We start from the raw sequence: 27,797 nt of genomic DNA, 5'->3' as shown, positions 1-27,797 counted from the left end.
TGGCTTAGTTCTACCTGCTCGTGCTCAGCTCCTGCCGATTGCAGATGACATATACCTGCCGCTGCAGTCTCTGTGTCACACACACCTAGACAGAAGGGAGGGGCGGGGAGAGGGAGAAAGCTACCTGGAGCCTGCAGGAGCAGGCATGACAGGCTACTTATTATTGTGTGTGCACACAGTAATAAATGTGTAAAAAACAAAGCAAAGGAAATTTAGGCTACTTTAATTTTTTTTTCATTAGCATTCATTTTATTCTCGTGAGATTTCTGGAGGCAGGTACTCGAAGTAAATGTTAGTTTTCTGGATACTGACAGATCTGCCTGATGAACTAAAATCTGACAAACTGTGATAGGGTTCATTGTATCAGTTACTGAGATGGTAGACAAACACTAGAGGGGCCACCCATGTGGATTGTGTCTAAAGAAACTGAGGAGGTGGAACAAAGGCTCCCTAGCATCATAGCTACACTGAACGTGTAATGTATGTATGCATTAATATTTTTTACTTAAGGTGTGCATCACCATTTTATAAAGAAAAAAGGGTCATAAAATGTAAATTATAGTAAATTACTACTTTGTATCAAACAGGGCATCCACTTAGGAGTGTTGATCATCACAAATGCATATATTTGCCAGTATCAGCTTGTTTAGTTAGTTACTTTTAAACCTAAGCCCCTACAGAGTCCACTGCAGTCTGTAACTGTTAACTTACCCATATTAAGCAAACATGGTCAGAAACTTTAAAGATTCCAGCACCCATTTCAGTTCACCTTTAGGATAGGTAGAGGATTGAGATAGTACAATTATATGCCTACATCTGTTATTTCCACATCAGAAATACACCTGAAGTAGTAATCAAAGCACGCCCTCAATTTGCTGGGTTTTGGTCTCCTCCAACTGTCTGTAAATGCTAAAAGTTTGAATGTTTTCACATCCACCATGTAACCTGTCTACTGTTTGGTGCCAGACTGTGGTTGTATGATGGAAAAGGGTGCATACTGACAGGTTATAGGAGCATTTTAGATGCTACAGTACAGATGTTAAAAAATTCTATGTGACCGCTTTTCAAAAAGATATAATTTGCTCAACATTCACAGATAGTATTGTGTTGATATTGACAGAGAAGGTTTTGTATGTCCATTTACCCATCCTTCCATTGGCTATTCTCCCTTTATCCTCTATATGTCAGAGGGGGCTAGAGTATGAAGTTACTTTTCTGTCATTAATCAAGAATGTGGTTTTTCAATTCGACAGCATCATTTCTTCCTTTTTTTCATATTCCTTTCTTCAAAACTCTGCCCTCTCTCTCAAATCATCCCTGATTGAGTGTAAATCAGCTCTGCTCCTGGTCAAAACTCTCTGTCTGCACTTAAATTAAAACTTCTTACATCTAATGCATCTCTGTTCCTCAATTTCTTCTCTCAGATTCGTGATCTCATTCTTGAATCTTTATAAAACAACCCTATCAAAGTCCCCGACATACAGAATGCCAAGAATCATGTTGACTAACTGTCACTGCCTTCTTGCAGGCGGACTCACTTTACTTCTTACAGTGTCCCTTATTAGTGGTTACTGAATTGGTTCATACTCTCCCATGCTCCTATTCGCCACTTTGGGTGGGAAGGCCAATTCTGTATCCATCATAAGGGAGAATAAGACACTATTTTTACTCGAGGCTTGTATTTAATATATATTTTGCACACAGAGTGTCCTTCTCCAATTATTATAGCTATTCAACACATTTTCTGTATATGACTTTGTATGTTAGTGTATAATCAGCATATACATAATAAGCATGGTGTTTAACAAAAATCATATCTTAAAAAAACATGAAAAGTAACCTAAGCTGATACACATGACAAATTAATTGTCTAGATGGCCTCCCCCACTTCTGAGATGTAAAGAAGAAGAAAGAAGTTAAACCACTCACATATTCTAAGAGTGTATTCAAATAAAATCTTAGACACTAAGGAAAAATCTTGGTATTGTAGACATAACTTTTCCTGGTCACTAGGTGGCAGTGTGGTCACATGTTAAAATGTGCATTTAAGGACGTCGATACGTGATCCAATATCATACAAAAACACTTTTCCTGACATTGTAAGCTGAATGATATCATTTGGGTTACAAAACTAATTGAGTTTAAACTGACAGATGCTTAAAGAAAAGTTAAACTGGTTCTTAGGAATACATCTTCCAAAGAGGCAGAGAGTGGTGGAGTAGGTACATGAGGCTTTGTCTATTTTGACTTCCTGTTGGGAGGTAAACTGAAAGGCACTGAAAGATGGCTTGACCAATTCCTGCAGTAAATCCAGGACAAGTCTCACAATGTGTGGGGTCATTGCTACTGGCCTGTATTCACTGAGGGAACTCGGACAGGCTTTGAGACTTTCAGCACCTCCTGGCTGGTGTTATCAGAACCAGCATCCTTTGATCAGTGGAATTTACTTAGTGCCCTCATCACTTGTTCAGCAGAGATATTCTGCAGATTGGAGGTAGTGTTGTTGGGTGGTTGCTGATCAATGTGGTCAATGTGAGGTTTTAAATCTATAGAAGAAATGCTTTCTCTAATTGGCTCTCTTGATCAGACCTACCTGGTGTCATTCTGCTGCAACCTCTGATCCAGCTTCTTCCCTAAGGCCTCGTTTGTCTCTCTCATATTTAATGACAGTATCTGTATCTGGGCCCTCTTTCTTGCCTCCCTATCACCTCACCTGAAGCTCCTCTTCTTCTCGTGTGTTTTGATCCCTTTTGTGACCAAAGGCTTGTGGTTGGAAGATGAGTGTCCACACAGATGCTGATGTACTTAACAGTCTGTCACATGTATTTTGTCTTGTATTATGTATCTGTCTATCTATGCCCCTGCCAATCGACAAGAGAAAAATGTCCACATCGGTGCATTGAAAGGAGTCTTTTAAAGTATTATATGTTTCCTTAGGGGGCTGCACAGTGGCTCAATGGTTAACACTGTCACCTCACAGCTTGGAGGTCCCTGGTTCGCGTCCCGGCCTGGGATCTTTCTGCATGGAGTTTGCATGTTCTCCCTGTGCAGTGTGGGTTTTCATCGTTCTCCAGCTTCCTCCCACAGTCCAAAACCACAGGCTGAGGTTAACTGATAATTGTCCGTAGGTTTAAATGTGAGTGTGATTGTTTGTTTCTCTGTATAGCCCTGTGATAGACTGGTGTAGACACCTGTCCAGCGTGTCCACTGCCCTCACCCTAAAGGCTGGACCCGGAAATGAGCTGCGCGAGACACCGTGTGTGACTTTATACTACGTGCAGCGTCTGCTCCCAAACTGCATGGGCAGTGTATCGTAAACACACGTCTACCACAGTACTAAACTAGAATAGAGGAAGTTTGCCATTGTTTACACCATTTACAACACGGCATTTTACCGAATAGTTGCATTTCAGCAGTTAGTTTTAATTTCACACCATGAATTGTTCATAACTCGGTTACCACAGTAATCTGTGTGATGAATCATATAAATGTCTGGATTTCTGATCTTCTGCTGTTCTTCCGCCAGTTTTTCGCACATCTCCGTCTGTGTAGTTAGAAAAATGCGCGACGCAGAAATTTTCCATTTGAGAAGGGCTGTGTGAGGGGGCGTGGCTGCTAAAATGACATAACTTGTCCGCACAAAGCCCCACACACACACACACACACACACACACACTCCCACCCCAGTGTATAGATAATGGATGGATGGATGTAATGTACTCATTTCACTTCTCTTTTCACATATGTTTTTATGACTTCACAGTAAGTTTAATTTCTTTTGCTTCATTGCTTCATGTCTAATGTTAATGTAAGATTTTATATATTCCTAAAGGGCACTGTATTTTGTGATTTTATCCAACTTCATCTTGGATTTATCCAACTTAATGGACTCGATTAATCTTGGATTAAGTTGGATAAAGGGCTCCAAAGAGAGACAAACACACTCACAGACAATTTAGAATTATCAATTAACCTCAGCATGTTTTTGAACTGTGGGTGGAAGCCAGAGTACCTGGAGAAAACCTATGAATGCACAGGGAGATCCCAAGCCCTGGCTGGGATGCAAACCGGGGATATTCTAGCTGCAAGGCATCAGTGCTGACCACTGGGCCATTGTTCATCCCTCTGTGCAATTCAGTTCAATTCAGTTCAGTTACTCTCAGTTCAATTCATTTGAATTCAATTCAGCTCAGTTCAGTTCAATACAGTTTTACTGATATAGCTAAGAGCTGGTTCGGGGTCACCTCAGCCAATTTTGCAGGAAGAAAATGAAAAAATATGGACTGTCTTGTTGGTTCCAGTTAGAACTCTGGCTGCAGCCTGTAGGATCTGCTTATCACAATAAGGAATTGTAGTTCTTGCAGTTCAGTCAAGAAGTTACAAATGCATGGAGTAGTTTTTCAGCATCACTCTAACATAATATAGTCATGGAAAATATTATTAGACCACCCTTATTTTCTTCAATTTCTTGTTCATTTTAATGCCTGGTACAACTAAAGGTACATTTGTTGGACAAATATAACAACAATAGCTCTAAAAATAGCAAACCACTATGCCTTTGCATGTGCAGTTCTGCTTGTGACATGAAATGGCGTCTTATATACCTTGGGACATATCCTGGCCAAAACTAACTGCAGATTCCTCCCACTAATACTGGAGGTCAAGTTAGTGCCATCCAGAGTAGCTATATGAGAGATAGTGTTAGATGTTAGTGTGTTTCTGAGGTGTTTACAGCCAAATACAATGATTTCAAGTTTGTCTGAATTTAGCAGAAGTAAATTGCAGGTCTATTATAGGCTATCGGTATGTTTTTAAGACCTGCTGAAAGTTTTATTTAGTTATCTGTGTGTCATTTGAATAGCACAGGACATTTATGTAGTGCTTCCTAATGATTTTAACTAAAAAGCATCATTGGTCCAAAATTAAATCTTTATGATGAATATGACGGTTTTCACACTGCTCTAGTTACAGGAAGAAAATGTAAGTCAGTGAATGTCTTTACATCTGTGCAGAAGATTCCCATCTAATTATAAATAACTACAGTTCTTTGTCTGTATGTGTGTGTGTGTGCGCAGGGCCTGCAGATAGGAACGAGAGAGCTGCAGGAAATGGGTGTGAAGTTCTGCCACAGTCTGTTGTCTGTAACCAAAGACACGAAGCTTCTTTACAGCAGAAGACTCATCAACCACATTGACCTGGACCACAACATTCTGGACCACAAGTCTCACAAGTAAGTCACCATTCTAACAATGCCTTTGACATTACATTTTATTTAAATACCGTCATAAGAGTAGAAAAAAAGAGCTCACACTCCCATGTGAAGACACTTTCCTGAGCCCAGTTGATCAAAAAAGTTTATAGTCTGAATCAAAAAAATATGGCATCAAGAATTCGGTACTTCATGCAATTAATCATTTCAAAGTTGTTTTAAACAGAAAGGAAATTCTTGGCCACCATCACCATTTTCACCATCTAAAGACTGATAAAACAGAAATTCGAATTGGTCCTGATAACTCTTCTACTGCAGCTCAAATGGACACTATATATGTCCATTTGACTCAAATATCTAAACCTACTGTGGATGTTATGGTAAACAAGTTTACTGTACTCAAATGCATAACACAAGACAGTTTACATTTTGGTCAGTTGATGATAAAACACTGTATGATGAAAGGTGAAACCAGGAGAGTGGATACAGTGATGAGGGGCTTTTGCTGGTGAAACAATCCCAAAGTGTGTGGTATCTGAAGGATGGTGACAGTTACTGTGACGTGATGCTTGTTAGGTGGTTGATTGCTCCGTTTTGGAGATGGGAATGGTGATTGTGTGGTTATACACAGTGAGTTGCCCACAGTTGCTTAGCAAGAGAAGCAAACTGATGAAAAGATGACCAGAGGAGACTTAGACCTGAAGTGCATAGAACTTAAGGGATGATGCAAATGCTTTAAGCAACATTTGGCCAACGGCACTATCACAGGAGCAGGAGTGGAGTGAGGGGGTTTAAGTATTGCACCAGGTGTTTAGTGGATCTCAGATGGGTCAGATGAGACGTAGACGACTAATGATCACACCCAGGCACAGACACACTCAAAAAACAGAGCTAGAGGACAGAAACAAACATGAGATAAAAGAGAAAGGACAAAACAGAATAAACACAGGGATCTGGGAGAAAATTAATAGCACCATGACAGTGAAGAATCTTTGCATCATCTTTGATCAGCAAATGACTTTTGACCACAACATTAGTAAGCTTGTACAATTCCTTTCTATTCTGTTTTGAAATATTGCTCAAATCAGATGCATCTTGTCTTTTCAAACCATGAAATTTATTGCTTCATTTTCTTACCTCTAGATCATTGTAATTCATTCTGCAGATGTCTTAGTCCAGCTGTTCTAAATCCATTACAACTGAATCAAAATGCAGCTGCCAGCCTGTTGACTAGAACTAGCTGTCATTCCCACATTATATCTGTTACTGCATCCATCAACTGGCTCCCTGTAAAATTTAAATATAAGTAATATAAATAAAATAAATAAATTACAACACCCTGTTGATTAAATAAGAGGCACAGCATCACCTTGCTGCCATATTTCTGATCTGCTCGTTCTTCATACCACTTCTCAACCACTCCGATCCTAAAATCTCAGCCTTTTCATCTCTCCCTCACTACAACACCAAAACAACGCCTTTGCTGTTTTAACTCGTGTGCGATAATCATCTTCCCCCCTCTGTCAGATTTGCTGAATGTTTGAACTGATTTAAGCAGCTCCAAAAAAACATCCTCATAGGCAAATTATTTTTTAGGCTGTCATCCTTGTCTTATGTTTTGGTGCACTTTGCTGCATTTCACATTGTAATTTCTTCTTATTTTATGTGTTTGTTGTTTTACATGTGTGTGGAGTACTGAATACATGTGTGTTTTTGGTTTGCTTCTCACTGTGCTGTTTTTCATTTTGTAATTTGTTCTTTATTTGTTTGTCTTCTGCACCCATTTTATAACTGTGTATTTTTAAAAAAAATGTTAGTTTTATAAAGCTTTACTTGCCTACTTAGTAGCCTGAGATGGCTTATGTTGTTAATTGACTTTAGAAAAATGAAATTGATCTAAAACTGCATCAAATTGTGTTAAATGTAAGTGCTTACCTATACTCTGTATACATGATTGGAGACTCAGCTGATGGATATATACATATATATATATATATATATATATATATATATATATATATATATATATATATATATATATATATATATATATATATATATATATATATATAAAAAACAAAGAGTTGTTTGTCTGGCCCGCTTTGGTCGTCTGTTTTCTCTCAGCAGCTAACAGCAGAAAAGCAAGAGATAAAATTTACTACGGCAATGTCATCTATAAAGTGGCCCCTAAGTGTGCCCTGAACAGACTTGATGTCCTTCATCACTCAGCCATCCACCTTGCTACCGGTGCTCCTTTCTCCACCCACCATTGTGACTTTTACAAACTGGTGGGTTGGCTCTCGCTTTACACCAGGCGACTCCAGCACTGGCTTTTACTCATCTAAAAGACCCTATCAGAGAAGATACCTCAATACCTCTCCAACCTTCTACATCCCTATCCTAACAGCTCCTACCTGAGGTCCAGTGATGTCATAACACTCTCTATCCCCAAGGCTTGCTCTTTGGCCGGAATTCCTTTTGCTTTACTGCAGCAATCAATTGGAATTCCCTCCAAAAATCTCTGAAACTGTCATGCTTCCATCACCTTGCATCTTTAAGCAGAAGCTGCAGCAGAACCTAGCTGACCACTGCACATGCTGACTGTTTTCACTCAATTGCCAGTATTAACTTAGGGTGTTTTTAATCTCTTCTCTGTTTAAACACTTGTGTGTCCTTTTTTGTATATGTATTGTTTATTTGTAAACTTTCTTTCTGCTGTGGCCTCTTGTCAGGTCATCATTGTAAATGAGAAATTGTTCTCAACTGATCTTACCTGGTAAAAAAAAAACAAAAACAAAATTTACCAAACAGACCAAGCTAACAGACATAACTAACACACACACCTAGCAAACAGATGTAGGTAACAGACATAGCTAACACACACACCACACACACACACACACACACACACACACACACACACACACACACGTGCACATGCATGCTATAATGCACACGATTTAAATTTAACGTTTATCCAGTAACGTTACTCCTTGGCTAACTTCTTGACATTAAAACAGATGTAAAAATCGAACTCTGTCAGAATTTCATCAGCAGGTAGTTTACTAAAGTTAAAGATGCTAGCTAAGGAGGGTGTGTCTCTTTTCTTCTCTCTCAGTCAGTTACTGTTAGACACACCATACTGTTACCTGACAAAACTACTTCAATTTAATGTGAGGGAGTTACCTGCTGGAGTCATGGACAAAACAAAGTAGAATCTTGATGAGTGAGGTCCAGGAAACAGCTTTGTTGGGAATAAAACAGGTGGCCAGACACCTTTGAAAGTTCCAGAGAATAATAAGATGGTGGCTCCTCCTCCTTTGCATGATGATTAGGAAAATATCTTTGTTGGGAACGATGCAAAATGTATTACTGAAAATACCTGCTCAAAATTTCTGTAATGTGATTCACAGTAAAAAAAATTTACTGTAAATTTAGCTTCTCAGTGAATTTTGACCATGATGCATTGCAGGATCTACAGCAACTTACTGTAAATAGGTTCTACAGTAGATATTTGGTCATTTTACAGTAATATTGGTGTAAAAAGTACAGAAACTTGTTATAGTGAGTGTATAACTTGTTTCTTCTCTTCTCTCATGTAGTTGTTTTGAAGATGATGAGCCTCCATGTGTTGAAGAGATTGAGTATTTCACAGATTTTCCTACTGTTAAATACACTGATCTGGATTCAGATGTCAACAGCAATATGGCCAGTCCTGATGAAGAGGAGGAGATCAACGAAGGACACAGTCCAGCAAAATGTCAGCAAGACTGCATTAACGACTCAATAATGAAGGGCAACCTGTTCCCTCCCCATATTAGACAGGCCTCCATCGATGGACTTAGTGAGAAAAGAAACACATGTAATGGTGTGAGCATCGCCAATGGACAAATCACAAGTTAAATGAATATTTCGACTTTTTGGATTTTGATTTGTGTCTAGAGAAAGAGTCAAGAGCCTCAGTTATTCTCAAGAGATTTTCTAAGCACTGTAAGCTTTTCTCCATAAGAACATGCTTATCTGAGTGAAAAACAAGATTTGGGATTACAATACACACAAACTAAAGATAACAAAAGGTACCAAAATGTAATCGATTCATCCTTAAATTGTATGCATAATTGAAAAATATCAGTAATATCAATACAGTAGCATTTAACTTCCAACCTCAGTTTTTATTGTGCCTGTGTATAGAAAAGCCATGAGTGGTTTGTATCAAGACGATAGACATGTATAGACAGTAGCACAAATGTTTTAAAGGGAAATGATTATCTCACTCAGACAAAAAGTCACATGAAGTATATAATCAGGTTCTCAATGAAGAAAACTAACAAGGCAATCATTGCTTGAATCTGATTAACAGTCATTTAGATGAAGTCCAGAATGGAAACTATTTTCTTAGTCTTAATGATGTGGATTGGTTTGATGCAAACAATAAACCAAGATAAAAGCACAAACGTAGCCCTAGTACCAATTGTGCCTGCCAGTTACAAAGACAATCTTTCAAAAAAACTCAGCAAACTTTAGAATGACGGTGGTCTGTCTTAGTTACTTGGTGGTCACCAAGAAGCTGACAACAGCTGGCAGTGTGTGATGAATGATGAGTGGTATTCATAACCATATTAACTATCAAGTTAACCACTAGCACTTCAAGCAACCATTCGCTTCAGAAGAAAATGACTTAAAATCAAATGACTTACTGTAACTTATGATTTATTTCTGCTTATATGCACAGTTTATGGATTATATAGATTTGCAGCACACTTATACAACAGTAGCTAGTGCTTTGGTTGTCAGTAGCCTGTTAGCAGATTGGACTGTGATTAATTATTGTAACTGTGTAAAATCTGTAAAACAGCTTGCCTGTGATAATAGGTACAAGTGCAGCTTTGGAATAACCCAACAGATAACTGGTTACGGCGCATAGAACTTGGTCAAAAATACACTCAGCAATTGAATTTATTGCATGAACAAAAGTGAAGCAAGCACATCCCATGGAATTTGTTGCCTATTTTGACATACCTGTATCTCTTTGGGACAGCTCCAACAGATAAGGTGAGAGACTTGATACAACAACACAAGGAAAATTTTCTTTTTCAATCATTTACTCCACAAAAATCTCAATAGATGCATATTATTTTCTGGTCTGAGAAGCTGGGATTGCTCCTTTTGGCAGAGAAAAAACTTTGCATAGGCATTTTTCATAACTGCTTCAGTCTCTGACATTAGCTTGCTGACATTTCTGACTCTTCAATGCAAAATTCCTTGAGCTGCAGTTTGTTTGAGGGCTTTTTGCATGTTCTGTCTGTTTCAAATCCCCAATAATATTTCAGTGAAATTTCAATCTGGGCTTGGACTAGGTAGTTTTTAGAACCTACAATTTCTTCTTATTGAGCCATTCCTTGGTGGATGTGCAGTGTGTTTATGGTCACTATCCTGTTCAAACGTCTACTTTCAGTTCAACTCTAACTTTCTGACAGATGGCTGCACATAATTTTCAAGCTCTCTTTGATATGATGCAAAATTCATCATTGAAACAATAATTGCAAGCTGTCCAGTTCCCGAGGCAGTGATGCAAACACAAACCATGACATTTCCATCACCCTACTTCACAGTTTGTTCTCCTCTAAACCTTTTTTTTTTAAATCTGTGTCAAACATATCTATTGTTACTGTGGTCAGACATCTCTGTCTTTGATTCATCTGTCCAGAGCACAATTTTCCAAAAGACCTGCATGTTCATTGGGAAAAATTTGTTTTGCTGTAATGTTATTTTTGTACAGCAAATATTTTTTTCTGGCATGTCTCCTTTGCTGGTCAAATTTGTGCAGTCTCTTTTGGACTGTAGATGCAACACTTTAACACAGCCCCTGTGATGACATGTTAGGATTGTTACAGTCTTTTAACGCTCTGCTCTGGTGCTGAACTTGCTGGGGTGACCAGTCCTGTACAAATTAACAGTCACTTGAAACCTGTACAGTTTTTTTCAGAAGGCCTTAGAGAGCTTTTTAGATTTTGGCATGATGACATTACACACTTAAATGGTAAAAAGAACACCAGACTCAGAGTTCGAAATAGGACAGATTCCATCTGTCACCTTCTAAAGTGGATGGATTTGAAGATGTGTTACTTTTCCCATGTGACTGTCCTGATTATTTATTTAAATATGAAAATAACTAAAAAATGTCATAAAATGGCCACAGTTGTCCTGTCTTTAAAGTCAGAATGTTTTGTCACTTCCTGCATTGTATTATGTTTCACCTATTTTAATAAACTAAGCACATGAGGCAACTTACTTTCATTGGTACACGTGTACTGCTGGCAATGTTTTTCAGGACAGGATGAGATGAGGCCAGAGAGCAGATTCGGTAAGTTCAGACCGGGAGCCCAGATGGCCTACCATGCCCCCTGCTGTCATTTTATCATATGTCAAAATACAATAACAATATGATTATATTTGTAAACTAGACATTCCAAGCTTTTATATGATATATAACATGTTGCAATTGCCATGAGCAAAATGGCTATAATAACTAGACCAATTTTTGGTAAAAAAGAACCAAAAACTTTGTGGAAAATATCGATTTTCCAGGTAAAGTAAAAAATATCCTAAAAAATTACAGTGGGAATGAGTTATTTATTATTATTAACTCGAAATGGAAGACCGTAAACAGTAGGGACCGACTGCTTTATTTGCTGCCCTATTAAATCGTCTGATTATAGCCCTTTTCAAAATAATCATCATCGGCCGGAGTTTTGCCGAATAAACTTAGATAAATTCTTAGTTAATATCATAAAACTGTAAATGCTGTTGAGTGTTGGAGTCACAGAGAATAATGTCCTTGTGCCATTTGTCCAATACATGGAAGCTCTGACTCCAATCAATCCTCAATCATCACCACTGTCTTCGCAGTAATGCACAGGAGTAAGCTGCAGCCAGCCAACATTACAGGAGTGGGCTGAGCCAACAGGTAAGTTTATAATGACGTTGTGAAATTAACGATGACTCAACATGTCTCCTATTTCAGTTAAGAGAAAAAGTTGAAGGTAAAATGATTAAGATTACTGTCTGTCTTCAGCAAACTTTGTCAGAAAACACTACAACGTGACACAGGCTGTAAAAACAACTCACTGTGTGTGTTGTTATGGAATAACATTGGTGTCAGACTATTTGTGACCATTACATCATATCATTATTTATATTAAAATGCAACTCTGTAAAAGATGACATGTTTTACATCTGAGAAAGGCATCTCTGGTTTTTATTTTGGTTCATGTGAGTCATGACTTCATGACAAAGAAAATAATGGAGTAGAGAAAATGTGATTTAATGTTAAAGGGCATCATCTTCTCCCCACGTTTCCTATCACTCTCCACTGTCATATATTAAGCCTAAAAAGGCCAAAAAAGAAGTACAAACATGGACTGCATAGACTGAAAAGTCTTCTGTACAGTCAGTCCCAGCTGTGTACTTTTTTGTGTTTGACCACTTCACTCTAACAGGGACAGCTGCTACTGAACATAGACTGTTTCTGCTGCTCCCTGATAAAAGAAAAATGTTTGTGCTGGTACCAGTTCAGAAAAAAATGCGAATACAGACATATAAATGTTAACTTGCTGTTGCTGGGATGGTTCGTGTTTTAATGTTTTGATTGTGGCTCTGGATTCTGAGGGTAACTTGTTTTTCTATAACAAACCAGAAAAAACGTTAATGCCCTTGCAGTGGCAAATAGCTTTGGTTTGATTTGATTTGATTACATTAATGCTTAGGTTGAGACTTATATACTGCGGCAGTTCAAAGAATAAAAAAGATTGCACCGTTGTCAGCGTAGGCAGTAGGATCTGACGCTGACTACAGCGCAGATCCAGTCTTTATTTCAGTAGTGGTGATGATCATGAGCTGCAGCTGTGCAGGTCCCGCAGCTGCTCTGCATTCGTGCTGATCTCCAGGGTAACATTTCTTACCCTGATGTGCCCATCACTTTGGAACAGGGCAAATCTGGACTCATCAGGCCACAAGACTAACCACATTTGTTCCTCAAAGATGATGGTTCACCACTATCCTATCAGGTTTTAATAATGCATTGGACGGTTCTTAACCTGATTTTAGTAGTTTCAGAAATCTCCGTAGTTTTCTTTACTTGATGCAGGCTAGTAATTTGACCTTTCTGAGACAGATTAATGTCCTTTCCATGACCACAGGATATGTCTTTCAACATGGTTGTTAAGAAATGAGAAGCTCCTCGCTGCATCAGCTAGGGTAAATAAGTTGTTGCCTGCTGAAACATATCCGTCACTGCAGTAATTATCCAATGGAAGGTTCTTACCAGTTTGCTTATTTAAATCCAGGTGGCAACTTTTTTTTTTTGGCCAGGCAGTTCTTTCGGTTTACTCACCACCGTACTGGTGTTCTGTGTCTGAGTTAATATTAATAGTAATATTCAGTTTGCTCTTTGCCTTGTTGGCATTTTGTAATTTATCCCAGGGTTAGGGTACCCTAGCGATATCTCAGTTCATGTACTCAGTGGGTTTGTGCATTTTTTGATTGTCCCTGTCCATCAACTTTCCTAGCTTGGTTGTGCCTAGGTGTGTCCCTTTCCCTGTGTGTTCCTCCATAATCCAGTCTGTCTTGAGTTTTAGGAATCTAGTGTATATTAGTGTTTTGGTCCTGTTTGTCTGCCATAGCTGCAGTTCTATTCTTAGTTTCCCTTCAGCCTTGTTTTCTCCACTCTGCCCTCTAGTGTTCAGTTTTAGTTCTTACCTTCTCTTAGTTTATTCACCTTCCTCTCTCTCCCTCCAGATCTGTTTATTGTATTTTGTAATAAATTCCTTGTTGCATTATTTTTTGTGTGTGTGTGTGCTGAGTTTCCTGTCTGTGCCTCAGTCTCAGACTCCATGTAACACACCCAATTTACAGACACACACACACACACACAAATGGACAGATGGAGAGACAGACACACAACACCTAGTTAGGTGGAAAAGAGCACTTATCAATTGCATTTCATTGCTTGTGCTTGTTTACATAAGCTTATGTTTCCATTTTTGTAAATGATTGTATCAGCCAATGTATATAATAGCTGCCATTTTGAAATAAAGACAGCAGCTGCAGTTTGGGTCAGATCATGTGCATCCTATTATGACAGGGCACTAAAAACTATATATCTGTACACTATAAATTTTAACTAATCTACTGTACTGCTAACAGTGTCAGACCCGCTGCTGAGGGCTCCAGATAGTGCTCTCCCCTCCCCCTGTCCTTTCTGTTTCTCACAGGTGTGCTTGGCACAGAGGCTGCAGCGGCAGGTGTGGGTAATCAGCAATCAGCATCAGCAGAAGCACGAGCAGGTGGAATTGGGTCAATCAGAATCATGTCTGCTACAATAAAGACTGACTCCACCCACCACTCATTGCCAGACCGTGAACGACTCCCAGTTAGTTCTGTGCGCCATTCTCTCCAGCCTCTGGTTCTCATGAACTCTTGGTAACTTATGTTTGTTCTCTCCTAGTCTGGATGCCTACCTCCTCGTCTACATTCTGTCCCTCGTCTTCCTGGATCCTCTGGTTTTTGGCAGTTCTCCGTCACTCTGCACCCCACCAGCCTGCCACCACTCCACATTGTCCAGCCCTTCTGGAAACCCCTCACCTGGTCCACTACCACCACTACCTCCTTCCCTCTGGCCCCCCACACCCAGCCTGTCACTGCAGTCTCCAGCCACCGTGTTCCTCTCCAGCTACACAGCAGCCCTCTTTGCTGCCCAGCACCTACCACCTCAGCTAGAAGGCTCTCTGGTTTTCCTGGTCCCATTCCCCTCAATTCTGTCAGCTAAGTCTCAGTCCCGGCATTCCAGACTAGAGTCCCATTCTTAGTATTTGTATTTAGAGTTATCTTGTTCATAGTATTCTGTATAGTTACAGTCCTCAGGTTAGCATTCTGATCAAAGTATTGTGTAATCCGAGTTTTTCTGCCTAGTGAGTGTAGTCACTGTTCTGTATTATAGTTCTGGTATTTTTGGCCTTGTAATATTGCTCATAGAATTATTCTAGGCTTGTATTGTTGTGAGTGAGTTCCTAAATCCGTATTCCAGTTTGTTTCTTAGTGAGTGCTATCACTCTTCTGAATTGGTTGTTCCTGGCATTCTCGCTTGGTCGAGTTCTGTATTGTTATACTTGCCTGCCTTAGTATTACCTTCCGTGGGTTAGTTTGTTCCTGCATATAGTTTAGTCTAAGTACCCTGCCAGTCCACTAGGGGCTCTCCTGAGTTATTTTTAGTTGTCAGTATCTGTTTTCATATTCCACTTTCAGTTGTAGTTTTCCTGTTAGTTTTGTAGTTTTGAAATTTTGTATTGTCTTTCGCAAAATAAAAGTCTTATTTTACAATTCTGTTCTCCATCTCTTTTCCTGCGCCTGAGCCTCTTGAAACCATAACAAATAGTGCAGATTCTCGTCTGACTGTTTCTGCCTACACACAAAAATACACTGACTATCACACCACCATCAGGACAAATGTGATATCACATTTGTCCTACATACAATATCAAACTGTACAACGCAAACTAGATAGCTGGATTGCATTTAAATTGCCGGGCATGATCGTGCTCCTCAAGGAATAAACTCTTTGTGAATTCTGACTGTAAGTGTGTTCTTGTTATTAAACATGCTCCTGAGAACGCACTCTACAGACAATGCCACTGTGTCGATTAAAATGATAAATGTTCAGTTAAATTATTATACTTAATTTGTGATTTTAACAACTGTTGCTCCCCTAAGATCAAGCTAAAACCAGTGTACCGTTAAGTCCCAAAGATGACTTTACATTTTACCATTCATTATTAATGTTAGAGTAATGTGTAATATCATCTGCTAACTGGAACTAGGTTGCTGTTACTGCTGTGGTGACCGGACAGGCTGCTGTCGGGAAGTGAAGAAAGTTGAGACACTCCAGGGGCTCACAATGGAGATAAGCCTGCTCGCTGGAGTAATGTATGAATGTCTTGAGAATCATTTGCAAGCAAATTTTCCACTAATCCTGAAAAAAAAATCTTCTAAACTTGTTAGTAAACACAGGCTGGTCATGACAAAATACATGACAGCATTGAAAAAATACCTTCAGTTCTTGGAAAAACTGGAAAAATCTCAAGAGATTTTTATTCAGCAGCAGCAAATTAGGGTTCATTATTCCTGGCCAAGCATCATTACTTGTTGTTCGATACTGATACTGTATGTGTATCAATAGGTACAGGTAATATGATACAGTTCAAGGTGGTGTTATCTTGTTAAAGTCGCATTAGTCTTAGAGTACAAAGGTTTGTGTAACAGGTATGTGTATGTGCTATGATGTAAGTTTTTAGTAAGTTATTTGTGATTTACAGTGACACGTAAGAAGTGATGCAAGGAATAAATGTGTTTGTATTCTGAATCAGAATACTGAAGTTTGTTTTCAGTAAAGTGAAACTTTAAACAAAAGGAATTTGCCATGTTGTTAATTTTGTGACTACAAAAACAAACTAACAATAATAATAATGTCACCACATAATCCAAAAAACAGACATCAATGAAGATAAGCAAATTTAGTTTTTATGGTAGAAAAACAAACAAACAAACAAACAAATATCTGATCTTATTGCTGGGCTTGGTGGTGTTCACTAAAGCTAAATAAATTTTTTTTAAAGAAATGTTATTTTAAGCATGATTTATGTATATTTAAAAAATCCTAATTATTAAAAGTTTATATTTACTTGATAATTTTCTAGAAAATTTATCTAGTGTTGGTTTCCTCTGAAAATACATTTGAACATCATGTTTCAGATCTTAAAATGCCATATCACTTCCAAGAAATGACAGATCACTTTAGAAATGGAAAAGCACCATTCTTAAATCAGCCATCGTGTCAGTGTCAGTCCCAGTTCTTGTCGAATAAAAGACAGGTTGGATTCTAACCAGGAAGTAGTTGTGGAAATGCTCAGTCCTTGTCTGTAAGATGTCACATTTTTGTGAAAAGTAATTATGTTTTGTTAGTAAACATTTGACCATGATTAAAATTAATAAATTGTCCTTGACTGAAACTTAAATTATCCATCCATCCATAGTATAAAGCTTTCATTGTCATCAGAGGAATCTGTGTGAAGTCTGATAAATGACTTAAGTGATGCCAACAAGTCAGACTGAGTTGGGTCTGACATACATTTGTAGAGTAAAAAAAAATATATATATATTAGTATTTAGAAGGAACTGAGCTTAAGCTGAGCTCACTCTAAAGATGACATAATTTTTCCATTGATATTACTGTTACAGGGTTCTGGAAACCCAGGTGCAGACACAGATCAGGCAGAGACCGGCAAGGGCTTAAAAAGGCTTTTTTAAATAAGAGAATAAAACTGAAATCAAAACAGAATGAGGAAACTAATTAAGTGGGGAATTACAAACACAAGCAGGGATAACTGGCAAGGGGAGAGACAGAACTGAGACTAACCATACTTAATAAAAAAAAAGGAAATAACAAAATCTTACAGCATATTCAAACTAACAAACAGGATGAGATCAAAGGAAGCTAATATTAATAAACTAAGGATTCACTAACAAAACTTACAGGATGGGGAAGATACACTAAACAGGCAAACAGGCTCGGGAAATCCAGGGTCTGGTGATATGTGCTGGCAAAGGCGAGGGGAACACAGGAATGGAGCCCAGTGATGGGACAAATGAACTGAGGCAAGTATTGAGTAAAAGTGGGCTTGTCAAATTAAGCCTTGTTTTGAGGCTTGTGTCACCTCTGAAAAAAATCCCATGACCGATGACAAACGAGGCCTTGGTCTGTACAGAATACATGATTGGTTCGTTCAATGTATCACTTCCCCATAAAAACGCTTCAAATCTCACACCACCCTGTGGGTGTTGTTGCCGTTTGTAGTGAGAGTGAGTTGGAGTAAGTAGTAAATAGGAGTAGCAGGAGAATAGCTGGAGAAGTAGAGGGAGTCGAGTAGGAAAAGCAGCAGTGTAAATTATGTTCCCCACAGTAGGGCTTTAATGTGAAATATTGTAATACAAACCTCAATTCCACTGAAGTGGGGACATTGTGCAAAATGTAAATAAAAACAAAATACAATGTTTTGCAAATCTTTTTCAACTTATATTCAATTGAATACACTACAAAGACAAGATATTGAATGTTCAAACTGATACATTTAGTTTTTTCTTGCAAATATTCACTCTGAACAACACGTTCCAAAACAGCTGGGACAGTGTTTATCACTGTGTTGCATCACCTCTCCTTTTACTGGAGATGAAAAATTTTAGCTGAAGTTCAGAAACAGGACCACACCTCCATCACTCCAATTCCTGTCGTATGCCTATGTGTACCATGCTGCCCTTCCTACTTGTTCATTCTCATTTCTTGTGCACTGAGCAACACACATCATCACTCAGCACACTGCCATTCCAAAAGTTTAAGAAAACTCTGACTTACCACGGACCGCTAATCCATCAGCCCTGCATAATGAAACATTCAGCCTGGCTCAAGATCTCCTCCATGCCAGTCAGCTTGATCCACAATGGAGTGATGCTCGATCAGCATCGCTCCAGAAATGGCATTAACTGCATTGCCCATCGCGAATAGACCACTCCAATCAATCAAAATTCCTCTCTCCATTCTCCTGCGCATCAGACAGTTCTCATCTGATCCCAGCTACAATCAAAAACGTAGTTATTCCCTCCTCAACTTCCACTCACTTCAGCTTTGATGCCTGAAGCAAGTAAGCATTCAGAGAAGTCACCGCATCTGGAAACGATCGGTGCGCTCCCACACTCCCGACGATGTTCTGGCGATGTTCCTACACATGAAATCTCTGAATGGACCTTTGTGGATTATCAGAAAGCACTAAGAGAAAATCTTCACCTGACAACCAAATTAAACTATTCCAACTTCTTTCAAACTCCCAGAGCTTAAATCACATGATAAACCACAAAAATCCTCCATCTGGCAGATATCGAAGCTGTCTGCCAGAGCATGATTTTTTTGTGCTAGCCGTACCTCCACCCAGCATAAAATAAAACAGAAAAAAACAACCCACCATCAAAGCTGATTCATTCTCTTAATGCACCCAGAAACACTCATCACACTCCCACATTCCTGACAGTTCTCCTGACAATGTCTCTCCACATGAAATCTCTGGCCAGACTACCATTGATCTTCAGAGAGCTAAAGAGAAAGTCTTCACCTGCCACCTTGCTTACAACAAAGTCAAACTATTTCAACTTCTGACAAACTCTCTCAGCTTTCAACGCATTGAACCACAACAATCTTCTCCCTGGGAATCCAGGCTCAGACACAGAGACCAGGCTGAGACAGAAGACAAAAGATGTATTTTTTCAGAAACAAACTCAGACCCAGTAAAGAAGGGGAAATACTAAGCTAAGCAGAAAAACTGAACCAAATCTCATTCAAAAAAGGCAAAACTACAAAAACCTACACACAGTTCCAACTACTGACAGAGAACCTAAAAAAAAAAAAAAAAAACTAACAAGAAAAAATGCACAAAGCTAACGAAACAGTGTACTCACCAGGTGGGGAAACGAAAGGGGGCAGGCAGGCTCAGGGAATCCGGGGTCCGGCGAGGAGAGTAGGAGAAAAGCCAGAGTGGGGCTGGCAGCAAGCACCAATAGGGCCAATATTGTTCACATTATACACGCCTCCCTTAGGCAATATTTTTAGGAAGCACTGTATTGCTGAAACTGTATTGCTGTTTCTTTTTAACATTTCTTTTAGATATCTACTTTGTGAGCTTATGTTTTCAGTGTGCTTTCAGTGAGCCTATCAAAGAAGAATTTCTGTCACTATTTTATCTATCTATCTATCTATCTATCTATCTATCTATCTATCTATCTATCTAGCTATCTATCCATCTATCTATTTCCATTGTTATGCTGACAACATTCAGTTGTATTTATCTATGAAGACAGAGGAAACTAATCAGCTAGCCAAACTGCAAGATTGTCTTAAGGACATAAAGACTTGGATGACCTGTAATTTCTTACTACTATATACAATGGTGGACAAAAGTTTTCAGACACTCCATGCATTTGTGAACAATTTCATGAAGAAACACTCTTAGATCTTCAAGTGCAATTTCTTTTAGTACAGTCACAGCCAAAATACTAAACAAATCCATAAAAAATTTAAACTTAAACTTAAAATTCAAAGGTGCCATAAAAATATATAAGAATTTTCGAGTATTGGGTCATTTTGGTACCAGTGATCCACTAACAAAGGTCGTGCTTTTTATTAAAAGGCACAATTTTTGTTGCTTTGTGTCTATATAAAGCCAGCATATTTGAAAGTTCCTCAGACACAAAAATGGCTAAAACAAGGAACCTAACACAGGATACGTCTGGAGATACAGATTCTCAGCCAGGAAGGGTACAACTGCCACCATATAGCCAGGAAGTGCAGATGCAGTCCTTCAGCAGCTGGATACACTCTGCAGAATTACAGATGAACAGCTTGAAAGACAAACCAAGATCTGGACATCCAAGGGTTTCTTCAGCAAGAAATGACTGCATCCTGATCCACATGTGCAGGGAAAACTGCTGAATGACATCGCAGGAGCTTCAGCTGCAATGGTCAAACCAAACTGGTGTTCTACCCATACTGTACGTGGCCGACTTTTAGATGATGGCTAAAGGTCCTACAAGGCTGTCAAGAAGCCCCTGAACAATGAGAGACAGGGGGCCCAGCATTGTTGGGCCCAAGCACACAAGAACTGGACAGTCAAGAGCTGGAAGAAGATTCTGTGGCCAGATGAGTCCAATTTCCAGCTTTATCTTCTTCTTGCTAATGTGAGGGTATGCAGAAGGCCAGGCAAAGCATTATCTCCAGCATGTACAGTACCTACTGTCAGGCACGGTGGAGGCAGTATAATGTTTCGGGAATGCATGAGTGCTGCTCGTGTTGGTCATCTTACTGTCTGTGATGGCACATCACAGTATTGTCCCATTCTCCAAACATCCATGCTCCCTTCTGCACTGTTCCGCCGAGGTCAAAACTGGATGTTTCAACAAAATAATGCCCCTTGCCACACACCCAGGGCCAGTAGAACTTGGCCACAGGAGCACAATATCCAATTGTTAGAGTGGCCAGCTCAATCCCCGGACATGGGCCCCATTGAATATCTGCAGTGGATTATCAAAAGGTCTCTTTCAAAGCATAAACCAAAGAATTTATAAGAATTAAAAGTGGTAATTCAAGGAGAATGGGACAAGATTATCCCTCAACAGTGTGAAAGGCTCGTGGGAAACATGCCAGTCAGGATTAGAGTTCTGCTGCGTGCTACTGGCAGGACTACTAAATATAAATTTGATGATGTGATGGTTTATTTATTTTTTGTTCAGGTTTGAACACATTCTCTATTATTTGTTGACCTTAATATCAACAATGTTGAGAATTGACATACTGAAACTGTTAAGAATGTAATTTTCTTAGTTTTTCTTGTAAACAGTAATCCAAAAAATATATAAATTGTATTTGTTTGTGTCTGTCTAATGCAGCCATATCTTTTGAAACATAAAAAATATTTTTTCCACGAATATTTTATAATAATATTTGAGATTGTGTAAAATTTTAAGGATATTTGAAAACCTTTTTCCACCACTGTATATAGTTACTCTAGATGGCATTATTTTTGCCTCCAGTACTGGAGGAACCTCTGAGTTGTTTTTGACCAGAACATGTCCTTTAACTCACACAAAAAACAAGTCTGTAGGACTTCCTTCTTTCACCTGAGGAGTATTGTAAAAATTAGAAACATCCTGTGATGCAGAAAAACTAGTACATGCATTTGTTACTTCCAGGCTTGACTATTGCAATTTCTTACTATATATTCGTATGTATACTGACATCGCAAATTGCTCAACTACATCTGGAACTCAAAATACCCAAGATTCCTCTGCAACAAAATTATGTTCATTTTCCACCAATATCTGTCTTCATATCTTAAGGCGTAAATACGCTCCAACGTCCTACCTCTCAACCTATAGCCGGCACTCAAAAATAATTATTTCTCTTGGCCTTCCTTTGTTCCTGCGATGCACAAAGTTCATTGCAATATCGACCAAAGATCGAGTTCAATCCACACCGTCATCTTACGGCCCCTCTTTCATATTCTGTATTCAACCTTCAACCCTCAGTTTATTAGAGAGTCACAACCTTATCCTGAAACTTCCTCCACTTTGAGCAAGTCCTGATGGCATCCAAAATTCTAGCATGTTTTCTGGACACTCTTTCTGTATGACACAGCTTCCAGCGAGGGGTTCTGGGTTGCCTAATCAAGGCCATAGGCTTCAAGTGTTTTCGCTTCTCATCTGCCTACTTTTTGGGCATTCTTCGTTTTGTTTCTCATGGCGGGCTTTTTTGGGGGTTTGCTGCCCCGGGAACCAGTGCTGATCCCTGACTAAATATTTCCCCTCACCACATCAGCTCAACTCAGTCATTACCAAACATAATGCTCATTAGCACTCAATAAAAAGTTAAGCTTCAATTTGATGGTTTGGTCTTTGCTAGTGAATTCAAATTTTAGTTAAGTAGTTGCAGATATTTTTTCTTGCGATGGTTTTCAAGTGTATCATGTTTATCTATGGACAGTGTGACAAAGAGGATCATTATATGCATTAGTACCTTGCTGTCAGCTCCTTGCTGCACACAGTGCCAGTTTTCCAGATTTTTATCATAATGCTCCATGGTTGCTCTGGTGTCTTTTCGTCATTGGTTCCACCTCAGTTATGTAATTTCAAGTTCTGTCTGATAGGCTTTATTTTGTATTCACTTGACAAATGACTGTAAAGGTAAGTATTGCACATGGCATATAACTTAAAATTAAATTGGACTTATGAATATTGCTAGTGGAACCAATGACAAAGTAAGAACACAGAAGTATTTCGATTTCTCTCTCTTTGTTCTGTGTTGCATATTCTATCATTTCTCTCCAGAACCTCTTCCTCTATTTTATTCCCTGTCTCCATTCACTCCCATCCCTCACACTCTTTCCCAGAGCTCCTCTCAGCTCCATTGACTTTGTAACTTATAGAGAAGATAATTCAATTTCATGTTCCATTGGCTCAGCTGACAGTCAGAAAAAAGCTATGGTATCCAAGAGCCTCAGGAGTGATTTTCTTCCTCCCTTCTGCTCTCTCTTTTCCAAAATGACTTTTTTCTTTCTTTCATTTCTTTGCCTGCTCCTCCTCTCTGCGCTCTTCTTTCGTCTCAGCTTTCTAGCTCGTGGCCACACCTGATCTCTCCTTTCCATGCTTCCACCTCCTTGTCATATTTCATCATCTCAATTGTCAGGCAATGTCAGACATTACATTTATGAATATGTTTGATGAATAAATAATTGGAAAAGCAAAATTTCCTTTTGTTGTTGTTCCAGTATACCACCTATATATGTTGGCTGCTCATCCTATTTCCATTAACTCTTCATGTGACTGTATAATCCTGTTCGCAGTGGACTATTTTCATGACCTTCAGCAACAAGTAACATTTTAATATGGCAATGAATATACTTTTTTTAAAAAATGAACAAAAAAGTAAGCAAGTAATATGTGTAAATATAGTTTATATATATATATATATATATATATATATATATATATATATATATATATATATATATATACATATATATATATATATATATATTTTTTTTTTTTTTTTCGCAGCATTTTTCTGAGCAAAACATCTATAAAGCTGGAAAGAAAATAATCAAACATCTGTGACGGCAGGTCACAGTCAAGCATGGGAGGTAAGAGGCAAGAGGAACAGTCCTTACTAGGATGAACATATTAGTTTGTGAAAATAATTAACATTGTTAATTTTGCTACAAATATGACTGTCATGAAAAGGTTTTCCACTAATTTTTCATAGTTAAGGCTGACTACAAAGCATAGGCTAGTTAGATTTGGCATGGCCAATATTAGTGTAAGCTTTCTGTATGTCACGGTGAGCCTGGGAACCCAGGTGTGGATGCAAGAACACAGGCAGAGTTGGGGAATTACTAATAAAAGGTTTATTCAAACAGAAAGTTAATACCAATCAATACCAAAAGTGAAACTGAGCTCAGGGAAAAAAAATAAACCAAACCTCATTCGAAAAAAAGGCAAAACCTACAAAAAAACTCTTAACTAAGCTCAAAGGGGAAATTCTACAAAACCATAGAAGGACAAACTAAACTAAGCTATCAAAACAGGGAGCTCACGAGGTGGGGGAACTAAACTAGAGGGACAGGCAGACTTGGGGAATCCAGGGTCCAACGAGAGGAGCCAGAGCTGGTGAATGCCGGAGGGGTTCGATGGCAAGGACAGACAGGATTGGGCCGGTGAGTGTATCGCCAATGCAGGACCAGCAGGAGGTAGCGGCTCGAGGAAAGTCGACAGCTGAGAAGTTGCAAGCCAGCAGCGGTGAAGGCTGGCTGCCCTCAGGATTGGGGCCACGAGTGTGTCGCTGATACAGAGGTGGTCAGGCAGCAGTGGCTTGGGGGAAGCAGGTTGGAGACAGGCTGCTCGTGCAGCTCTTAAACTGATGGTATTGTTCTTTACTTATGTTGCTAACACTGGATTGTTTTTGAAAGTATGCCTTACAGAACACATGAATATATTTTGTTTGAATAGCTTTGACATTACATAATAATTTGTGTATGAAATGTATACACTACCAATCAACAGTTTGTGCACACTTAATCTTTCAAGTGAATGAGTGTATCCAAACTGTGAATTTCAGGCTATAACTAACATACTGGTATTTTTTAATACAAATGTACAAATATTGATGGGTAACAAACAGTTGGATGTTACAATTTATTGGTTTGGGTTAGGGTTGCCTCAGCTTCATTTCATACTTCAGTGGCTTTGAACATTGGAATGAAGATTTTATTAATACCACCCCCTACTCATAAAAACAGTAATGATGTGATATGGACAGTGACACTCATAAATGTTGTTTGATCTCTTCTGCATTTTCTTATCTAATTTTACGTGTAAATGTGTCTGTGCAGTAGCCTCCACAACTTACCAGTAATGACAATATTAATATATTTTATTTGTATACATACATTCAAAGATGAAAATGTAAATGGCTGTACAATAAGGAAAGTAAAAGCACATTTATATACACATTTTTTATAGATCAATGTCCATCTGAAAAAAAGGTTTTTAGTTGCAAAATTGCAAAAGGAGAAACTGTGAGTCATCATAATACTTGCAAGACAATATTAGTTGCTTGATAACATTAATATAATTACTCAAGTTTATCTATTACTGTTATGACACTAATGCTGAAGAGGGCAGTACATAAGATACATTATCACTGTAATACATGAACTTGTAGGTAACCCTGTACAATTTGCTCTTCTGTTTTCTACAGAATCATTTCCCCATCCAGATATACATGGCCACAGCTTACTCAATATTACTCAGTACTGCAGTTTTTGAGCAGAAGAAAAGGTGAACTGGTGTGCTCGAGTGGAGGGGTGGGTGGAGAGGGATTTCGTCCTAGACTGGTCTCTTTTGTTTCTTTATTTCTGTCTTTGTGTTTTTTCTCCTCTCCACACCCCCTGCTCTGCCTCTCTTTCCCTCTCTTTTTCTCTCTGCAGTTGTTTGGACAAGTGCATAGGAGGATTCAACCTTAGAAAATCAGATTTGAAGGGAGATGCTATTTTTTTCAGTATGTGTGTTTAAGTGTGTGTGTCTTTGTGCTTTCAGCTAGAGAGGAGCGAAAGAGAAGGTGACCTCTGGGAAATGAGCCTCTGTCAGGGCAGATTGGCCAATTTGCTGTGGAGAGAACTGGTGTGTGTGTGTGTGTGTATGTGTGTGTGTGTATGTGTGTGTGTGTGTGTGTGTGTGTGTGTGTGTGTGTGTGTGTGTGTGTGTGTGTGTGTGTGTGTGTGCGCGCGTGTGTGCGTGCGTGTGTGTGTCCTGTGTAAGAAAGCAGTGGAAGCGATAAACAGAGAGAAAAGAAAAGAAGGAATTAAAGAATGGAGAAAAGAAGTGAGGATACTGTCAGTTTGGCAAGCTGACAAAAAGAAAGAAGGTGTCAGCATTTGGGCTCAGATGAAGCACAAAGATGAGGAGAACAATATGGAACAGAAGGTGAGAGTGTCTGATAAAATTCAGCCTTCCCAGAATGCATGCAGTTATTGCATATCTGAAGTGGGTATGAAACAGGGTATGTGAATCAAGTCTGTGGCCAAATTTGAGACTCTAGTTAAGTTAAAGTGACAGTAGCTTTTAAGGGACAAGTGATCCCTTGTGGTTGTGTGAATTAAAATACCTGTTTGCCAGCAACAGAGGCAGAAGCAATGTAACAATGTGATTAGTGCTACAACGGCAGGGTGGGATGGATCAGCAATCTGTGGGACTTCATCTAAATTACTGGAACTTCATCTAAATTACTATAGTTTTAATTTGCCAGGATGTCCCAAATCTATCAAGTGGCCCCACCAATACAGTTTCATACAAGAACTCATAAACATGAACACATTTCCCCTTCTCTTGCCTCATTGTACTGTTTAACAGTGGTGTTCAAAATTGAATTCTAAAATTGTATTGCTTGTTTTGTAATCACTGAAGAACCTTGCCCCATGTTACATTATCAAACATTTAACCTGCCTCGTACTCAAGACTCTGCAGGGCAAGTCTTGAGACAGAGGGTGGTAAGGAGTTTGCCATCCAGACACCATTACTCAGGAGCTTGTCTGATTCTTCTACTCAGAATCAGACAAGGTCATTGTACACTTTTAAGCCTTTAAAGTTATTTTTTGTTAGAAAATGGTCTTAAATTGAGTTTGTGTTAACAAACATGTCAAGCTGTGCTGTATGTCGGGGAGTGGCAAAAATTTCAAGAAACTGCATCACGGTACAGGGGGGAGTTGAACCCAAAATGAGAGCATACAGAACAGGTGGCAGGCAGATCACAATCAAACGGTTTTATTTCCAATAATAGTCATTAACAACAAAACCAACTGAAGACAATCAGCAGGCAGTCAGTCAGTAGGCACCGATACCAACAGTGTTGCCAACTTGGCGACTTTCTTGCTAAATCTGATGACTTTTCAAATCCTCCAAGCAACTTTGTTTTTTTTTTGTCAAACGCAGCTCGTGACAAATCTAGCAACTTTTTCCTGGTGTTTTACAGACTCTGACATGAAAGCTTGTATCATTCTGCAGGTACCATCCTCAACGAGCAGCAGGTGCTGCTGTGAGCTCCTCAACGTCCCAAAGCACTCACAGGCGGCCAGTTTAGTAACCCTGCAGCAGTCCCACTGTCTGATTAGAGGAGATCCACACCCCTCCAATGTCTAGATGGCAAATAAATTGTGCATGTGCAAAGCTGCTGCAGATCCCGTCCTGGCTTACAAAGCAGGATGTAAATGAAAATGTTTATTAATGTCATACAAAAATAAATCACTGCATTTGACTCACACAGTCTCTAGTTCAAAAACAGATTTTGGGTGTTTTATACTCACTTTTTATCTCTCCCACAATGATATTCCTCTTTCCTACATCGTTGATTACAATTACATGCAAATGGAAAATTATGCAGATTAAG

The 27,797-nt window shown here is 38.9% G+C and overlaps 1 protein-coding gene across 3 annotated transcripts in view; it reads left to right on the top strand.

Annotated features, from left to right (window-relative positions):
- Positions 1-11,500, top strand: part of LOC111569377 (cytosolic carboxypeptidase 4) — a 179,964-nt gene extending 168,464 nt beyond the window's left edge. For all 3 annotated transcript variants that reach the window (XM_055009139.1, XM_023271441.3, XM_055009140.1), the window contains 2 exons: positions 5,076-5,230; positions 8,812-11,500. In XM_055009139.1, coding sequence (XP_054865114.1) covers positions 5,076-5,230; positions 8,812-9,112 — 456 coding nt within the window. In that variant the 3' untranslated portion in view covers positions 9,113-11,500. The remainder of the gene's footprint in view (positions 1-5,075; positions 5,231-8,811) is intronic.
- Positions 11,501-27,797: the final 16,297 nt, after the last annotated feature.

Source organism: Amphiprion ocellaris, chromosome 3 (genome assembly GCF_022539595.1).
Source record: "Amphiprion ocellaris isolate individual 3 ecotype Okinawa chromosome 3, ASM2253959v1, whole genome shotgun sequence".
Lineage (NCBI taxonomy): Eukaryota > Metazoa > Chordata > Actinopteri > Pomacentridae > Amphiprion > Amphiprion ocellaris.
Note: the sequence above shows the minus strand (reverse complement) of the source record. Positions and strands in the feature narration are given on the sequence as shown.